Raw genomic sequence first — 19317 nt, 5'->3', positions numbered from 1 at the left:
GGAAAAACAAAACACAAAACATTTAAACAAACTTGAAACGTTTCATCACTCATCCAAGTGACTTCTTCGGTCTCAGCTGACTGCAGGTTTCCCCAATCTTATAAACAGTACATTTGCACAATGACTGAAACTAGCACCACTGAAGGAACAATGGGCTGGGAGGTCAGTTCCTTCATCATAATTATGCAAATTCTCAGGACCATTGATCAACAACCACTGATCAAAGACCACTGATCAAAGACCACTGATCAATGGCCATGAGTACCATTCACAGAGAGTTGGGGAATGGCTGCAATCACAGCATTGTAAGATGGCGAACTTGAAAAGGGAAAGACCATCTCTGAATCGAGGAGGGGGCCTAAGGGTACATCTTTCGCCATCTTACAATGATGTGATTGCAGCCATTCCCCAACTCTCTGATGTGTATCAGTTCTTTCACAGACCTGCTAAATAACACATTGTTGTAACCTTTGGTCGTTCATAAATGTCAGGAGTGCTGCCAACTGAAACTGTGCTGCTGGCAGTTTCTAGTATTTCTAGTTTGTCTAGTAAAAAAAAAAGTTTGTTGCAAGAGTGAAAACAGGAAACTTCACCACATCAATCATCATGATAAAAAGCAGCTTTGTTTCACCTGTGATCAGATGAAGGAGGGAGATAACGCTGATTTTAATGAGCAGATCAGGACTAGCCTGTTCAGACGATACTACTGTTACGTTTTGTACGTTTAACAATCTTTTCTGTCTCTCGCCCTGATTTCATTTTTCTCTCTTTGGTGTTTTGCACTGATGATGTCATTCTTTTAGTTTGAACATATGATGCTGCTCATTCTCTTTCCATGGACTGCCATAAAAACTGTGAATTAAGAGTCTGAATAATAGTGACTTATTTAGTGGATAATGATGTGTTTCAAATATTAGAGAGCTGCTTAATCGGTTGTTGCTATGGTTTCTCTGCCGTGTTTCTTTTTTCTTTCAGACAAACATTTGACCAAAAACCAGGAACAGTATCCTGTCTATCATCTGGATCGCTTTGTGGGGTATCAAAAACGACTTTGGTCGTATGCACTGAGACTGGGGTTCTTAAATTTGTGTGACATGAGATAAGCTTTTCTGTGACAGGACTGCTTCCAGAAAGAGTAAAGCAGGGGTTGTTTCTTGTTTTAGCTTGGTAGCAGATGAAGGAGGTAAAAAATGAAAAGGGGGAATAACCAACCTTATAGTCCTCTTTATAATTTGACCCGTGAGTGATTCATTTTTCTTGCAGGTAGTATGGCAGTTTTTCCACTATGGGTTTGATGCCACGGGCAGTATCCAGGTATGCTAACCCGGGCAAGTAGCCATCATCCTTTGCTGAAAGTAGCTCCATCAATAGATCTCTAAGATCCCTTAACTTGTAATTGTCCTTATTTGTTATTTTAGGAAAGCTGTCCAGTTTCCTAAAGAGAACACTTTTGATGACATCGGGAACACCGTAGCATCCATCGAGCCTGTCCCAGACCATTTTGAGCACAGTATTTGGGTTGCCAGTATGAACTGCTCTTAGGCGCTTGACGTATGCAGAAGATTCCTTCCCAAGGCATTTTGAGAATAAATCCAACTGTTCACTTGCAATAAGGTCCAAACCCTTAATGGTATTGGAGAAGGCAGATTGCCATGCTCTGTATGACTCTGGATGAACGTCAAAGTTGGTCAAGCCGGTACTCACAAGCTCTTTTCATGCCAGGTACTTCGCCGTGTCCATCATCACTGAAGACTCTGAAGGGTGTGTATGAGAAGTGTTTGGGTTACTGGGGAAAAGTTAGCTCTGGTTTAGGGTAGGGCATATTGCTCTTTGATTCTTGCAGGAGTCCCTCACTGTTAACTTGGAGGTGACCATTTATGTCTGGCTGAGCTGATGGGGTAGAGGTATGAGCAGTCTAGTATGCATGTGTTACCTCAGAACTTGATTGTGGCTGGAAGGGTGTGGGCCAGGAGTCTTTCATGATATACTTATCTTTAATGATGTAGTTAGCCAATGGTGGAGGGCTCTTTGCGATGGGATGCTCTGATATTGAGAGATAGACTGGTTCACTGCGTTGGTTAAGCTGCATACTTTGGTCTCTGATATAGTCACTTACACGTTCATGTGTACTCTGTACCATAACTGGGAGACATTTCCAACTAGGATATAGCGTCCAAGTCAGGATGTAGCATCCAAGTCAGGATTAATTGGTACGTATTTCCTCATGGAGGAAAGTGACATAGCTACAATTAACGTAGCATCATTAGCACTACAAAAATGGATTCCAGTACACACCCAATAGTGTTAGCAAACAACTACCAAGGTATATTCAGTGGATTTTTCCACAAAATATACATAAAATATCATCCTACAATTCAATACAAATGAAAACTTAAAGACGGTGGTGTCGATGGCACAAACAAAAGGCACATGTCTGTGGATAAACTTCACCACATGTGACTCACTAGGAACTAAACAAAATGGCTGACCTCCTATTACTTCTTGAAACTGATTTTCAAGGTTTCAAGTTTCAAGTTTTCAAGTTTTATTGTCATGTACAGATAAACAGTGTAACCACAGTTATCCATAATAAAATTCTTTGTCTCGTGCTCATCAGCTTTACATGAGCATATAGAGAGTGTGCAGTTATATTGAGAAGAAAATAACAGAAATTAGCAGTGGTAGTAATAATAATAATAATAATAATAATACTAACAATGAAAAGCAGAGGAAAAAATATTAAATATTAGAGAATTTAGTTGGCATTTACATTTAAGACAAGTTGGTATTTAATGTTTGTGCAAGAGTATTTGTAGGTTGTACAAAGTTGTGCAATGAGCATTCAAGTAGCATTTGTTGAAGTGACGGTGTGCAGAGTCCTGTAATTGTAGTGAGTGTGTAGTGGTGTGTATGGAACATCAGCAGTTCAAAAGCCTGATGGCTTGTGGGTAGAAACTGTCTCTGTGTCTGCTAGCGCGGGTCTGAATGCTCCAGAACCACCTGTCAGACGGCAGGAGTGTGAAAAATCTGTGGCTGGGGTGGCTGGGATCAGAGAGGATCCGCTGCATCTTCCTCATGCAGCGTTGTCTGTAGAGATCCTGCATGGCTGGCAGTTCAGTCCTGGTGATGCGCTGTGCTGATCTCACCACCCTCTGCAGAGCTTTGTGGTCCAGAGCATTACAGCTGCCATACCAGGTGGTCATGCAGTCAGTCACAATACTTTTAATGGCTGGCCACACCAACATGGTGTGACCAGCTCAGATCCTCGCTGATGTTGATGCCCAGAAATCTGAAGCAGCTGACCCTCTCCACCTCTGCTCCTACGATGTGGATGGGGGTGTGGCCTCCTCTCTGCAGTCTCCTGTAATCCCCGATGAACTCCTTGGTTTCGCTGACGTTAAGCAGTAGGTTGCTGTCACGTTACCATGATGTCAGGGCTCTCACCTCTGCCCTGTATGTTGTCTAATCTCCACCAGAAATGCAGCCGATGATAGTGGTGTCGTCTGCAAATTTGATGATGGTGTTGTAGCTGTGTGTTCCTGTACAGTCGTGGGTGAACAGGGTGTACAGTAGGGGGCTGAGCACACATCCCTGGGGGGCATCTGTGCTGAGTGTGAGTGTGGATGAGGTGTTGCTGCCGATCCGAACCACCTGAGGTCTGTCTGTCAGGAAGTCCAGGATCCAGCTGCACAGGGAGGAGCTGATGTTCAGGTCACAGAGTTTCATGACGAGTCTGGATGGTATGATAGAGTTGAAGGCAGAGCTATAGTCTATGAACAGCATCTGCACATATGTGTTTTTCTGGTCCAGGTGAGAGAGGGCAGTGTGAAGTTCAACTGCTATTGCATCATCTGTAGATCTGTTGGGCCTGTAGGCAAACTGAAGTAGATCAAGTGAAGCAGGGAGTAAGGATGTGATGTGAGCTTACTCCCTGCCTTGAGGCGACTTTTGTTGTGATTTGGCGCTATATAAATAAAATTGAATTGAATTGAATTGAATTGAACTATGTGCTCAAAGCACTTCATGGTGTTGGGATTAAATAATTTGCAGTGCCTCAATAATGCTATGCTTTTTATTAATAAGTGTTATAAAGTTATATAGTGTAGTATGAAATGGACACAGCCCTGAAAAATAAAGGCATGAGACCATGTGTCCTTGGAGAGTAGAAAGCTGCAGACTCTCGCTCAAACTTGCCTGGGAAAATGTAGATAAGAGGGGGCCAACTCTAGTGGAAAGTTACTGAAACACTGTTGTTTAGACTAGAATGAGAGAGCTTCTGTAATAATACTGTTAGGCAGCGTGTCATGCAGGACACATCTCCCTTCTAGAAGTAATAAAGTGTTAAATGGTCTACTGAGCAGTGTTTTGTCTTCCATCGGATGCCTCTGAGGAATCAAAAGAACTCGGTAAAGTGTTGATATTTAAAATGGCAATGGAGGTGAGTGCTACACGGTGATAGTCATTTAGGTAGCTCACATTAGTTTTCTTTGGAACAGGGATGATGGTGGTCCTCTTAAAACTTTTTGGGACAGCAGACTGGAGCAAGGAAAGGTTAAAAAATAAAACACATTTCAAAATAAAATTAGTCCACTACATAGAGCGCCTATATTGCAATAAAATTAAGAGCGGAACACAGTGTGTTAAATTAATTTAATCTGCTTTTCTCCATCTGTATTCATAGTAAAGCCAAGATGCACTGATAAGGTCTCCATCCCTTCAACAGCACAAGTCTGAAGATAGTTTAGAAATAACTGCTGTAGAGAAGTAGAAATGATATTGTCAGATTTCCAAGGTAGACAAACCTCTGTCATATCGTGGGATGGACCAAACCCTAGATCTTACCTGCAGAAGCATCTCAACCCTGGGGTCTTCCAGTGCATACAGCCACAGTCACATAACGTCCATAGCTGAGATGAGAACTAACTAATTTAAAATGGTAATCTGGTACTTCTTAACCTGCTGTATTTCCCATAAAATTGGTTATTGTGTCTGACAGTTATAATAACTTTGCTATCACCATCTCCAATGCAGAGATTCAAGCTGCTAAGAACTCACATAAAAAAGGTATATACAAGGCAGATAACTGTCGACCTAAAATGCTCAAAATAAACATGATTTTACTCAAAGCATTCATTACCTACATCAGAGTAAAGACAGAATGTAAAGAATGAATATACAACCAGATTGTCAGCATTTTCACACTTTATGCAACTTTAACTCCCCTAATCCATCCCAGCAGACCTTGTTCACCCAGGACATAGTGTCAGTCTGCTGAAGGGAAGTTTTGTTGTTGTTTTATTTGTTATATTTAGAAAATTTTAGTTTCAGCCTGCATGAAAACCGAAATGGGTTAAGGCAATTGGTGTTCACACAATTTTACAGCCAAGTCCACTAATTAGGCCTAAGGCTGTATAGACTGAACTATCTGTTCAACAGTCAGAGTTTTTCTCTAACAGGAGGACACTGTTTACACTCAACTGAGCACAGAAACAGTGAGGAACCAGGCCAGGCTATGAATCCAGGATAAAGAGTTTCAGTGAATGTGGTGTTGAAGGTGTGGAGGTGGATCAGAGTGTCAGAGGAGACTCTGTAGAAGGACAGAGTGCCAGCAGCACAGTCCACATACACTGCTACTTTGTTAGAGACAGAGGAGGAGGAGGAGATGGATGTTAGTCTGTTACTGTGCCAGACAGAACAAGGACCATTGTCAGTGCAGTACAGACTCCAAGACTGATCATTCCAACCAAACACACAGTTATCACTGCCTCCTTTTCTTTGGATTCTTCTGTAACTCAATGATATAAAAACATCTCCTCTCCACTCGACCTCCCAGTAACAGCGACCAGTAAGACCATTTCTACACAGCAGCTGAGGATGATAATCAAATCTGTCTGGATGATCAGGATATGACTGAACCTCCTTCACACGTGTCACCTTCCTGTAGTTCTCAGACAGTTTGAGGTTTGTGTGTACTGTGTTTGTGTCAATTGTGAGTTGACAGGAATCTGATGGAGAGAACAAACACAATTCAGCTGCAGTTATTGATCCATCATCTGTTCATTGATTGACACTTTATTGATGCCTCCTGATATCTAAGATGTGAATGAGTGATGTGACAGTTTGAAGATGGTTGAATGTGTGCTGCTTTGTTTTCATGAATCAAATTAAAAACACACTTACACTTCCTCAGACCTGGTCTCAACCATCGGACTCCAGCAGGCTCCACCCTGAAAGGAAGAGGGGGGTCAGACCAGCACAGTCTCTTTCAGCATGCACACATGGGCTTTATATGGTTCCCATACACATACTGTTAGACACTATAAACGAACAGTGCAACATTTTCACAAATACACTTCAATCCATACGTGGATCAAACTGCTGATGATTTGGACTGATCCTGGAGTTGTTTCTTTGAAGGAGTTTTTGGATTTGTTTTTACAGCAATGAATAAAGTTAAAGAATGGCTACACTGTTTTACTCATTATTGTAATGATAATAACAAATGTCAGGGACCTGGGTCTGAGGGACCCAGGGTCTATGAGCAGTGTGGAATCTTATTATAATTACATGTTTTTAGCAATATTTGGTATTTACTGTTATTTACACTTAGCTAGATTATTGCAATGGTATTGTGTTTATTATATTGCTCTCTTTTTTTGCTTGTTTTCTCTTTTTTCCTTTTTCTTTCTCTCAACAGGTGACCCGGGAGGTTTTTTTCTTTTTAAGTGCCATTTCTCACTGTCCCTCTTCCCCTTCATTTTTCCTTTCCTTCATCTTCCTTTCTTCCTTTCCTGTCACACAGCCATGTCTGTCCCATCTGTACAACTGAAAATAAAATAAAATAAATAATAACAACAAAGGTTGATCAAATGGACCCATACAGCAAGGCTGTGATGATCCACTTGGTAAAGTACATCTGTTGGTTACCTTTGTTGGCCTTCGGACAGCAATTCTGACAGCTAAAGAACCAAATGGGACAGGCAAAAAAAAACAAACCCCAAAAACATAAATAAATGGCAATAGAGGAGCAGTAAAGCATGGAACTAGTGACTGATTTCCAGCTTCGCATTGAATAATGTTAAGAGGCAGGTACACAGAACTGAGCTTGCCCCTGCTACCTGGTGCTGATGGGTGCGTGGAGCTACAAGGTACGCAGTAGCTTTTGCTGTTGAAGCTGCAATTTGCTTCTGCACAGAAGAAGACTTTGGACTGACATTAAGATGTGCAAATTTCAGAAGCAGTTGAAACCGGGCTACAGTTGAGTCTGAATCTATATCTTGTTGAATTTCTGGTGAGTGGCCAGAATTACTTCATAACTGGATTCAGCGGAGAAAACATGAGTGAATGGATCAGAGTAGCAGACCAGATTTTTCGGTGGCAAGAGAACTCATACAAAGTTTCCCCGGACGGTTGGCAGCATTCGGTCTCTCTGAAGAATCACCATGACGTTCAGTGTGTTTGACTTTCTTGGATTGCCTGGAGGGAAAGTGATGAAGCAAACCTGAGTAGTTCTTAGTCTGTTCTTCATCTGATGTGCTGATGGAGAGGGTGATTGTAAGTGAATAGAAGGGTGAGTAAAATTATGTTACTCATGTGAGATAAGCTGTGTAAAAGGCCTTGAAAGGTGTTCACACGAAAACAAGAAGGAATAGCTTGTAGAACTGGGGGGTGATATATAGATAAGAGCCAGAAGGGGCATGTTTGGAGGCATGGACCTGCTCCTGAAATTTAGATAATTTATCTCCAATTGCAAATTTTGTGGTAGAGATTAGGCATTAACTAAATGAAAATATGGAAGAATCATGATGATTATTTCATTTTTTCTGTTTTTTTTAAATTAATGTTTTTACTATTCTATGAAATAATGAAACTTAAAGGTTGATGATGTGATGTTTAATAATATTAATAATGATAACAATAATAATAATAATAGGCACCTTTAAAAACCCTCAAGGTCACCTTACAATAGTACAAAAAAAATAATAAAAACATAAGGTAAATGAAAAAACAAGTATGAAAGTATTAAAGTACAAGGTAAAAATAGACTAAGAATCATGATGAAGGGCATGCAGTTTTGAATAGATGGGTATTTCATTTTCTATCAGATAAAGAGCAGCAAAGCTGCAGTAGACCTCTCCATACCTTAGAGTTTCAAGTTTCAGTAGGTCCCTTAGCTTTTCTACTGAGTCTCCTATGTTATTGTAGCTCAGGTCCAGCTCTTTCAGATGCGCGGGGTTAGAGATCAGTGATGAAGCCAAAGAAGCACAGCCTTCATTTGTGATCAGACAGCCTGAGAGACTTAAGAAAGAAAATTTAAAAATATAAATATGATTTTTTCCCTTTTGCAATTTCATCAAGCTACACTTTATCTGAGAAAAATAAAGATCACTTATCAGGGGAGGCACGACATTCCATAATATGCGAAGGTCAGTTTTTATTTACTACCACTTACTTTGATGCCCTACACCAGCTTCAGATGCGTTGCAGCCATCAAATTCAAAATGAGCTACTGTTATTTCATGAAATTGTAGAATTTTCCAATTTAAACATTTCCTTTTTTATTGACATTTTACACAGGACTCCTTTTTTTTTTAATGAAATTGGGTTGGTAAATCGTAATGTTGTTTTTAAATTCAAAGTCACCATACAATTTCACGTTACCAAACTATATCAAAATATATTACTATAATTATTTGTAAAAATAAATAAATAAAGGAATAGTAAATTAGTGTGTATATGACTCATTAAAACTAAAAGAAAAGAAAACTGTAAAGAAGGAATGGTTGGAATATCAGTAACAGGATCAAAATAAACATTCAAAGCATCATGTTAGAAAATTTTGAAACGGAACAGAGTGATAAGAACAATAGGGTCAGATTTAATCACATTCTGTCATGGATAATATTTTGTATTAGTAGCATATTCTTCGTTATAACATATGAAGACTGTAATATGATCTGACCTCAGAGTTTCCAGTTTGGAGTGTGGACTTGCCACTCCAGCAAGAAGAAGCTTTACTCCTGAATCCTTCAGGTCATTGTTACTCAGGTCCAGCTTCCTCAGACTAGATGACTGGGAGAGGAGAACTGAGGACAGAGCTTTACAACTTCTCTCTGAGAGGTGACAGCCACTTAATCTAAAGAGAGAATTATAATAAAATAGTTAATGAGCTATGGTTCTGTTCTCCTGGTGAGAAAGCTGCTTTTCTTTTTTGGGAGGTGGGGGTGGGGGTATATTTTCACTTACAGAGCGTTGTTGGAGGCTTTGACCACTGGCAGTAGTGACAGAAGACCCTCCTCTGAAGGAAAATATTTCTTCAGGTCAAACACATCCATATCTACTTCTGATGTTAGTAAAATGAAGACCAGAGCTGACCATTGAGCAGGAGACAGTTTATCTGTGGAGAGGCTTCCTGATCTCAGTGATAGTTGGATCTTCTTCACTACAGAACGATCTTTGAGCTCATTCAGACAGTGGAGCAAATTGATGCTTTTCTCTGCAGACAGATTCTCACTGAGCTTCTTCTTGATGTACTGGACTGTTTCCTTATTGGTCTGTGAGCTACTTTCTGTCTGTGGCAGCAGACCTCGTAGGAGAGTCTGATTGGCCTCCACTGAAAGACCCAGGAGGAAGCGGAGGAACAAATCCAGGTGTCCATTTGGACTCTGCAAAGCTTTGTCCACAGCACTCTGGAAGAAAATCAGTCTGTCATAAGAATTTCTTCGATTGAACTGGGAGAGTGTTCGTTGTTCTTCCAGCAGATTGAGTCCAGAGTTGATGAAAGTTAGATGGACATGAAGAGCAGCCAGAAACTCCTGAACACTCAGATGGATGAAGCAGAACACCTTGTCCTGGTACAGTCCTCTCTCCTTTCTGAAGATCTGTGTGAACACTCCTGAGTACACTGAGGCTACTCTGATATCGATGCCACACTCTGTCAGGTCTGATTCATAGAAGATCAGGTTTCCTTTCTGCAGCTGATCAAAAGCCAGTTTTCCCAGAGACTCAATCATCTTCCTGCTCTCTGGACTCCAGTGTGGATCTGACTCAGCTCCTCCATCATACTTGACCTTCTTCACTTTGGCCTGAACCACCAGGAAGTGGATGTACATCTCAGTCAGGGTCTTGGGCAGCTGTCCTCCGTCTCTGGTTTTTAGCACATCTTCCAGAACTGTAGCAGTGATCCAGCAGAAAACTGGGATGTGGCACATGATGTGTAGGCTTCGTGATGTCTTGATGTGGGAGATGATCCTGCTGGCGTCATCTCTGGATCTCTTCCTGAAGTACTCCTCCTTATGCGGGTCAGTGAACCCTCTGACCTCTGTCACCATGTCAACATAGTCAGGGGGAATCTGATTGGCTGCTGCAGGTCGTGTTGTTACCCAGAGTATTGCAGATGGAAGAAGTTTCCCCCTGATCAGATTTGTCAGAAGCGCATGAACTGTAGTCGACTCTGTAATATCAGTAACACTCTCAGTGTTGTTAAAGTCCAGAGGAGGTCGACACTCATCCAGACCATCAAAGATGAACACAACCTGGAAGTCTTCAAAGCTGCAGATTCCTGCTTCTGTGGTTTCAGTAAAGAAGTGATGAACAAGTTCCACCAAGCTGAACTTTTCCTCTTTCAGCATATTTAGCTCTCTGAAAGTGAATGGAAATATGAACTGGATGTCCTGGTTGGATTTGTCTTCAGCCCAGTCGAGGGTGTATTTCTGTGTTAAGACTGTTTTCCCAATGCCAGCCTCACCCATTGTTAGCACTGTTCTGATTGGTGCATCTCTTCCAGGTGAGCTTTTAAAGATGTCTTCTCGTCTGATTGTTGTTTCCGGTTTGTCTGGTTTCCTGGATGCTGTTTCAATCTGTCGGACCTCATGTTCATCATTGACCTCTGTAGTTTCTCCCTTTGTGATGTAGAGCTCTGTGTAGATCTGATTCAGAAGGTTTGGGTTTCCTGCTTTAGCAATCCCCTCAAACACACACTGGAACTCCTTCTTCAAGACAGACTTGAGTTTTACTTGGCAGTTTTTAAGAACATCTGATTGAAGAAAATAATCAAATAAGTAGATGTATTTATTTATTCATTTATTTGTATTTATTTATTTTGGGTATGGGGGTTTTAGTTGTGATGTTTTATCTTACTGTTTCTTTCTGTCTCTTTGAATTATTCTTGCTATGTTATAAAATACTTCGCTGTTGTGTGCTTTAACTCATAAGTCTTTCCATAGTAAACAGCATGTAACACGGCTCATGAGTTTTAACATAAAAAATGTGTTCACTTCTCTCTTACAAATTAATTGCTACTGGTTTCTTTATATAATGTTTACCATTTCATTCCAATTTTATTTGCAACATGTCATGATTACTGTCATTTTTGGATGACATTTTACCTAAAATGTTGAATAAAAAATAAACTATAATGAGAAAATGTCTTGCTGTAATGTAAGAATCTTGTGAACATGTGTGATATGTTCACATCCTGTGAATGGTTCCCACCAGGAATCATCAGCTCGTTCCTTTGTGGTTGGAATTTTAATTCCAGGAGTTTAATGTTGGAATTAAAAAGCTGTCTACAGTAAGACTAAAGGAATAAAAAATACCACATTGAAACAAACAGCTCATCAAACTGCTGAATGCTTACCCTGTGATGTAACTGCCCGGGCTGGTTGTTTCACCACACCTTGTGGCTGTTTATCTGTTGGAGGAAATCTGAAATCATGAACAGGTCTTTAAATGTTTGGATTTTCCCATTGATCTTGATCATCAATCGTGCATGATTTGAGTCTATGTGTGTGCGTGACTTTGTGTGTCATATTATTTTCTTTTCCTTTTACTGACTTGTTCGAGTCTTGACTTTGTCCAAAATCTTCCTTGTGACATCTAAAGCATCTTCAGTTTTGTATATGTTGATAATCACATTCACTGTTTTCTGTTTGTCACATATCTGAAGATCACTCTTTGGGATTGCTGGTAAACCATCCAATAACTCAGACTTTTGTAGATACCACTTAAAATATTTAAGTTCCTTGTCTCCTAAACCTTCCAGTATTTCCAGGAGTTGTGTCTGAACAGGTTCCATCATTTTTGTTCTATAAAAACACAAGAGCACAATTCTGAAGAACCAGATCAGATCAGGGTTGGTGTGTTATATCATAAAGTTTAAGATAATATAAGATGAGACTAGCTAAGACAGCCTTTACTACTCACAGAGTTGCCTCAGTTAAGGTCTCAGTTTTGCCACAAAATAGTCCAAAACAACAACAAAAAAAATCCATCAGGAGCATTTGAGCTGATTAAATAGTCCAAAACAGCATGTTCACAAAAGAAAATTGAGGTCAGGGAACAGTTTACAAACAGTTCAGGGGGCCGACCCAGAGGCCGACAGCACAGCAGCCCCATAAACAGAGTAGCTCAGGGGGCCGACCCAGAGGCCAGTGGCACAGACAGAGTTCAGGAGGCCGGCCACGTGGAAAGCGGCAGTGCAGACATAGTTCAGGGGGCAAATCGCAGAGCCAGCGGTGGTGATAAGACAGTTCAGGGGGCCAGCCATGTGCAAAGCGGCAGTGGCGTGGGTGAAGCAAATCTGGAGGCTGACTGTGCGTAAAGCAGCAATGGTATAAAAACAGTTTAGGAGGCCACTCATGATGGCGAAGATCCTCAGCCAATGGTCTGGAAAGTGGCCCGCGGCAGTGTGGTGTTGGATGTCGAGGTGCAGGCTGTGCTGCATGAGGATGAACAGGCAGAGCAGGACGTGGACAAGCAGGCCATGCTGAACAGGATGAGCAGGCTGTGCTAGTCAAGGATTTGGTCATGACGGCGCTGTCATGGTTCTGGGTCATTTTGACCTAGTATTTTGAGTTTGTTATTTTTTGGTTTATTTTTGCATTACGAATTATTTTCTGATGCTCTTGTGCTTTGTTGATTATTATTAGAATTAAATGTTTCTGTTTATTTTGTGTTTAGGGATTAGTTCTCAGGTTTTGTGTCTCATATTTAGTGTAGGTTCAGTTCTTTGTCTAGTCTGCATCTTTGTGTAGTGGTTTCTTGTTTCCTGTTTTATTGTGAAGGTCTGTGTCTCATGTGAGTGTATTCAGTTTGCCTCCCTTGTCTCATCTTGTCAATTACTTCCAGCTGTGTTCCCCACCTGTGTGTAATCTCCCTGTGTTCTTCTGAGTGTATTTAAGTTGTGTCTTCTGTTCTAGTCGCTGGTCCGTCTGTTAATCTCCTGTATTTCTCCTGTGTTTTCCCTGCTGTCCACCTTCCTATGCCTCTATTCCTCCTCCTCCTTCATGTTCATGTTCGTGCTCAGGTTTTCTGTTCTGTAGTTTAGTTTGCCCCAGTATAGTTTAGCTTTTGTTCGGTTTTGCCATTTTTTCACCTTGTGCGTTATTTTCAATAAATCACCTCCCCTTCTCAGCGAGTGTCTGCACTTGGATCCTCCTTTATTTTTCCCTCACGGCTCATCTCATTCGCTGTGACAGGCGCAGGACCACATAGCGCAGGACCAGATGGTGCAGGACCAGACGGCAATGTGGCAGCCATCGGTGGTGTGGTTGTTGCAGGTGGTGGATCTGATGGCGGCATGGCTGTCGCAGATGGTTGACCTGACGGTTGAGTAGTTAGTGGAACTGAGGGCTGGACATACTCTCTACAGCCTTCAGCAGAGGCAGACAACGGCTGGGCAGACAGTCCATCATAGTTGTCAGATACGGCAAAACTGTGGAAAGACCACACTCCACAGCCGCCAGTGGAAACAGATGGTGGCATGGAAGCTGCAGAGTGCTGGAGCGGCTCACCATAGCCCCCAGTGGAGATGAGGAAGTGCTGGAGTGGCTCTCCAGAGCCCCCAGTGGGAACAGACAGCTAGTGCGGATCTCCAGAGCCCCCAGTGGGAACAGATGCCGGGTGCGGATATCTTTGGCTGAGGCGACACAGGGCCAGCAGGTGCGGAGACCTCTGGGTGGACAGGTGGCTGAGTAGGTGGCTGAGCAGGTGATTGAGCTAGCAACTGAGCAGGTCACTGAGCTAAAGACTGAGCTCAAGAGTGAGCAAGTAACAGTGAACTGGTTCACGGCAGCCCTCAGCCTGGGAACTGGGACAAGCAGCGGCAACGGCTGGGCAGCTCCTGTCCCCACCCGGGGAGCTGGTACCGGTGCCACAACTAGCAGAGCCTCAGCTGGCCTGGACCAACCATGCCCCAGCCCCCCTGCGTACCGATTGAACACAGCAAGGCAGAGGAGCAGGCTCTGTAAAAACTGACTCATCAAAAATGGGTTTCACACATTTTCCACCATGACGAACTGTTAAAAGAAAATCAGTCTCAGTAGTCTCTGAATTTAGAAGTCCTGGCTCAGAAAAAAACAGACAAAAATATGTTTCAAATTTTTTCCACCGTAATGAACAGTTTTTGAAAAAAAAAAAAAGGTCTTAGCTGACTCTGAGTTTATCACTTGAGTTTCAGAAGGAGCAGTACAAAAACAGTTTTCAAAATGCAACTCATCATCAAGCTAAGTAGTCTCAAAAATTTCTGAGGTGGGATTATTGTTCACAGATTGTGTAGTCTCTGGGGGACCATAGGAAAAACAGTCCTTTTGACTCACCACCAGGAGATGCTCAGCGGGGGAAGAGTGACAACGACATGAGGGACACTTTCTCCATCAGCAGTAAAGCCGTGCCTAAAGCACACATGATGACAGCACCGAGGCTGAGGAGTGAGTGGAGTAAAACAGAGATATCCCACTTGCAGCTTAGGTAACACAATTGCAGGTGGGGCAGCAGGTGGAGCAGCATGGCATCTCCAGGGACCTCCCAGAGCTAAACGAGTGTAGACGGGGGTGAGCCATTGCTTCTGCCAGAGCTGTTCCTCCAGCTGGAAGAGTGCTGCCTGCTGTCGCTCGTGCAGTTTGGAGTCTGCTGGGTCCACAGTATGGTCGGAAGATGAGAGGTGTGGACCCAGGTACAGACAAAGATACAGGAGAATGTCTCAAACTAAAAATGAGCCTTTATTTGTGGCTATATGAATCACCACAAAAACAGCTCACAAGGGGAACCTAGACTGGGAGAAACTAACATGAAACCTGAAACATAGAACGAGAAAACCTGAAAACTGGAAACACGGGTAGAGAAACTCAGGGGAAGATGAACAGGGGATGACACACAGAATGATGAGCTGGGATGACAAACAGTCCTGGTCCTTTGTCAGTGTAGTCTGCTTTACTTCATGTGTCTATTGAAGTAAAACAGGAAACACACTATATCATAATTCAGAAGTATAAAACATTGCGTCACCGACCCAGGACCATGAAAAAAAACATCTTGACGACCCCCAAGACTTCCGGGAAAATACTGGATGAGACAGAAGTTGAACTGGTCAGCTGATGTGGTTGACTGCCAGCTTGGGTCTGCATTGTTTGTGTTGCTGAACTTCTGATATCCTTGTTTGTTTACCATCTGTGGATTAATTAGAAAACTTGGAGTCGAGTATCTTTTGTTCAATGAGCTAGACTTGATTGGACAGGTGATTCTCAAAACATGGATTGGATTTTGCTCTTCTTTTTTTTCTATATAGATGAATAGTATTAACTGGAACTGGACTGAGCTAGCCAGGACTGTGAACTTGTGTTTCAAGTTGCGGTTGTTGATATATTTTTTTCCTTATGAACCTCTTGTCACATGATGATGAGTAGCCTCAATTGGAGGGTGTTTAGGAGGAAATCTTGAATGAGCGGGTGGAGAGAGTCCAGTAACCAGTCCAGTAACATATCCCCCCAAAACTCCTCATAGGGGTTGAGTGCTGCTGGGTCCATTGTGTGACTGGTTTGTAATGTCACAATCTGGGAGGCAGATCATCTGGAGGAGGAGGATTTGCACCCAAACCCAAGCACGGACAACAGCGTAGCTGTGAGAAAGTTTATTAACAATGAAAAGCAAAATATAAACCAAAGCAGAGCATTGCAGGGAACTATGCTAACAAAAACCTAAACTGGGAACAGCTACAAAATAATAATGAAAGGAACAAAAACCTGCAACGAGAAACCTGAAACACGAAAACGTGAGACTGTCACGTCTGCAGTGGCAGACGAGTGGAGGTTGGAAGTAGGACCCAAGATGCAAACACTGACTTTGATGAGAGTGAGCTTTATTGTGATGGCGATGGAACAAACAGCAAAGGAGGTGGCAAGTGCTGAACCTAAGATTAACTAAACTGGGAAACACTAACACAAGCAGACCTGAAATGGAGACGCAGGGAGACTGGGGGAACCAACATAGGATGACGCATGGAAATAACGCAGACGAACCAGCAACAGGCAGGAGAACACACAGGGCTTAAATACACAGCAGTAATGAAGGGATGGGAGACAGGAGGGGAACACACCTGGGAGAAATCACAGCTGACGAGACAGGGGAAATGTAAATTGAACACACTCACATGAGACAAGGACCTTCAGAATAAAACAGGAAACAGACACAGAGGACCAGACAAGACACTGAACTTAACAGATAGACTCACGAGCAGACACAGTGACACCATGGACAGACAGAGGGAACACAGGCAGGCGTAAAACAAAACCCTAAAACATAGCAAACCTAAACAAAAGACATAACAGAATAAACAAGAACATAGAATAATATAAAGATACACAAAACACTGAGTCGTCAGACTCAGGACCATGACAGAGATTTGGAACCTGGAACATGGAGAAACACATGGCAGAAATAAAGGGGTAGACACGCAGATGAACCAGCAACTAACAGAGGGAAACGCAAGGCTTAAATACAGAGAGTGATAACGAGGGAATAAGACACAGAAGGGGAACACAGCTGGGAGTAATCAGACATGACAAGACCAAAGGGAAGCAAAACTCAATACATTGACATAGGACACAGACTTTCAAAGTAAAACAGGAAAAATACCAGACACAGACTTGACTAGGTGAGATAGCAACCATGAAACACAGAAACTAAAAGACTAGAAAAGATAAACCATGACAAAATCAAAGTTCAATAGTAATACAGAAACAAAAACACTGGGTCACAGATCCAGGACCGTGACACCACTTGTGTGTTGAGTTTTTTTTTCCTTAATTGTGCGTTATTTATTGATCTGTCGATAAATTCAAGGTCACTGAGATAAAATGGGGCCTGATTATTCAAGACCTTGTATTACTGGAGCAGGATCAACAATAATTAATTTATCTGAGCAGAGCACTAAATCAGATAAAAAAATCTAAGCACTAGGAAAGAAACTCTTAGTAAGGCCCAAGTGGACGTAACAATTTTTTCAGATTTTTGAGTTTTCCAGCAATGGTGGACAAGCTTCAGGTTCAAAATGAATTAAAACTCTGTCTAGGTCTTTGGTTGATTAACAAGCTGGAGTGGGAGATTGCTGCCACAGACACGCCTCAGCCTGTGCTTCGAAGATTCTGATAATTAGTATAACTTAGGGGTACTGATTTATTTAAACTAACATAATCATCCTTCTGTATACAGATTAAGCAATGTAAATCAATTTGTTGATCTGTTATTAGTTACCACTTACTAAGAGAGACTTGGAAGAGAGAGACCTAATGTTTAAAAAGGTGGTATTCAGAATACAGTTACTTTCTTGAAATAAATGGATTACATGGCGGTCTTTTCCTGTTTTATATGTTAGCTATGCCCTCTCTACTTTTGATAATTCCACGCCGGTGGAATCCCAAACAAAACACGCGTTTATGAGAATAAACTCTGCAGACGAATGTTTTTACATCATCTGAACATGTCAAATATAACACAGACAGTCTCCTGTGATTGGTTCCTGAAACCACCTTTACGACCACAAGTAAAGAAAAGTTTAATATTCTCCTTGTCTCTCACAGAGTAAAGGAAAACTGAAAACTGTTAGCAGCTGTTTGATGTCTGAGAGCTGCAGTGGTTCTGATAAAGAGTGAGCACTCTGAGATCTCAGTGAGGTGTAACAAGGAGAAAATGTTTGCTACCTGTTAAACAGAAACACAGACTTACAGTAATGACGATGAGTCCTGGTTCTCCTCACAGATCCAAGAGTTCACAGAGTGGAGCTGAAGACTTCACTTCACCTGAGCTGGATCATCTCACCTGCAAACACTGATACACTGAGTGTCACTACTTCCTGTCAACCACAGTAGGCTCCACCTCAGCTTCTAAAACCTGAATGTTGACTTCTTGGAACAAACTGGTTTGATCTGTTTGATCTGTTTTCCTGAAGTAAGATTTTCAGGGCCGGGAACAATATCCTTAGTTTGATCTGAATTAAGAAGCAGAAAATTAGCGGCCATCCAGGTCTTTATGTCTTTAAGACATTCCTGCAGTTTAACTAATTGGTGTGTATTATCTGGCTTCATGGACAGATAGAGCTGTGTATCATCTGCATAGCAGTGAAAATGTATGCTATGCCTTCTGATGATACTGCCTAAGGGAAGCATGTATAATGTAAAAAGAATTGGTCCTAGCACTGAACCCTATGGAACTCCATAATCAAGCTCAGTGTGTGAAACCTGTTATTACTTTCCCAAAGTAGAGATAGTGTCTGTCTCCCAAATCCAAACTGGTTCCATAGAAGGGGGGGCTAAAAACTGTAGCCTCTGCCTCCCATTCTACTTTTAAATACTCTAGGAATAACAAGTAAGCCTGCAGTGTGAGAGCGAAGTGCTCTAATAGGGTGATATGGCACTACAAGGTCACTGAGATAAGATGGGACCTGATTATTTAAGACTTTGTATGTGAGGAGCAGGATTTTGAATTCAATTCTGGATTTAATAGAAGGCCAATGAAAGGAAGCCAATACAGGAGAAATATGCTCTCTCTTTCTAGTCTCTGTCAGTACTCTTGCTGCAGCATTTTGGATTAACTGAAGGCTTTTCAGGGAGATTTTAGATCGTCCTGATAATAATAAATTACAGTAGTTCAGCCTAGAAGTAATAAATGCATGCACTAGTATAACTCTGACACAGGATATTTCTAATTTTAGAGATGTTGCACAAATGGAAGAAAGCAGTTCTACATGTTTGTTTAATATGTGCATTGAAGGACATGTCCTGGTCAAAAATCACTGCAAGGTTCCTCGCAGTGTTACTTGGATGCTAAAGTAATGCCATCCAGAGTAAGAATCTGGTTAGATACCATATTTCTAAGATTTTAAGTGCCGAGTACAATAACCTCAGTTTGATCTGAATTAAGAAGCAGAAAGTTAGCGGCCATCCAGGTCTTTATGTCTTTAAGACATTCCTGCAGTTTAACTAAATGGTGTGTGTTACCTGACTTCATGGATAGATAGAGCTGGGTGTCATCAGCATAGCAGTG

At 41.8% G+C, this 19317-nt stretch overlaps 1 protein-coding gene and 1 long non-coding RNA gene across 2 annotated transcripts; both read right to left on the bottom strand.

Annotated features, from left to right (window-relative positions):
- Positions 1–2528: 2528 nt before the first annotated feature.
- LOC106097019 (neoverrucotoxin subunit beta-like) lies at positions 2529–9852 on the bottom strand. The gene is made up of 5 exons (XM_019354669.2): positions 9247–9852; positions 8963–9136; positions 8143–8298; positions 6181–6227; positions 2529–6005 (listed from the first exon to the last, which is right to left on the bottom strand). The coding sequence occupies exons 1-5, from the start codon at positions 9333–9335 to the stop codon at positions 5437–5439; spliced, it is 1035 nt and encodes a 344-aa protein (XP_019210214.1). The 5' UTR covers positions 9336–9852; the 3' UTR covers positions 2529–5436.
- Positions 9853–10901: 1049 nt separating this feature from the next.
- LOC109199357 (uncharacterized) lies at positions 10902–18107 on the bottom strand. Its single transcript, XR_002059779.1, has 4 exons — positions 18001–18107; positions 11836–12086; positions 11639–11692; positions 10902–11035 (listed from the first exon to the last, which is right to left on the bottom strand). It is a non-coding gene; the product is annotated as an uncharacterized LOC109199357 (long non-coding RNA).
- Between the last annotated feature and the right edge of the window lie 1210 nt (positions 18108–19317).

Source organism: Oreochromis niloticus, linkage group LG15 (assembly GCF_001858045.2).
Source record: "Oreochromis niloticus isolate F11D_XX linkage group LG15, O_niloticus_UMD_NMBU, whole genome shotgun sequence".
Classification (NCBI taxonomy): domain Eukaryota; kingdom Metazoa; phylum Chordata; class Actinopteri; order Cichliformes; family Cichlidae; genus Oreochromis; species Oreochromis niloticus.
Note: the sequence above shows the minus strand (reverse complement) of the source record. Positions and strands in the feature narration are given on the sequence as shown.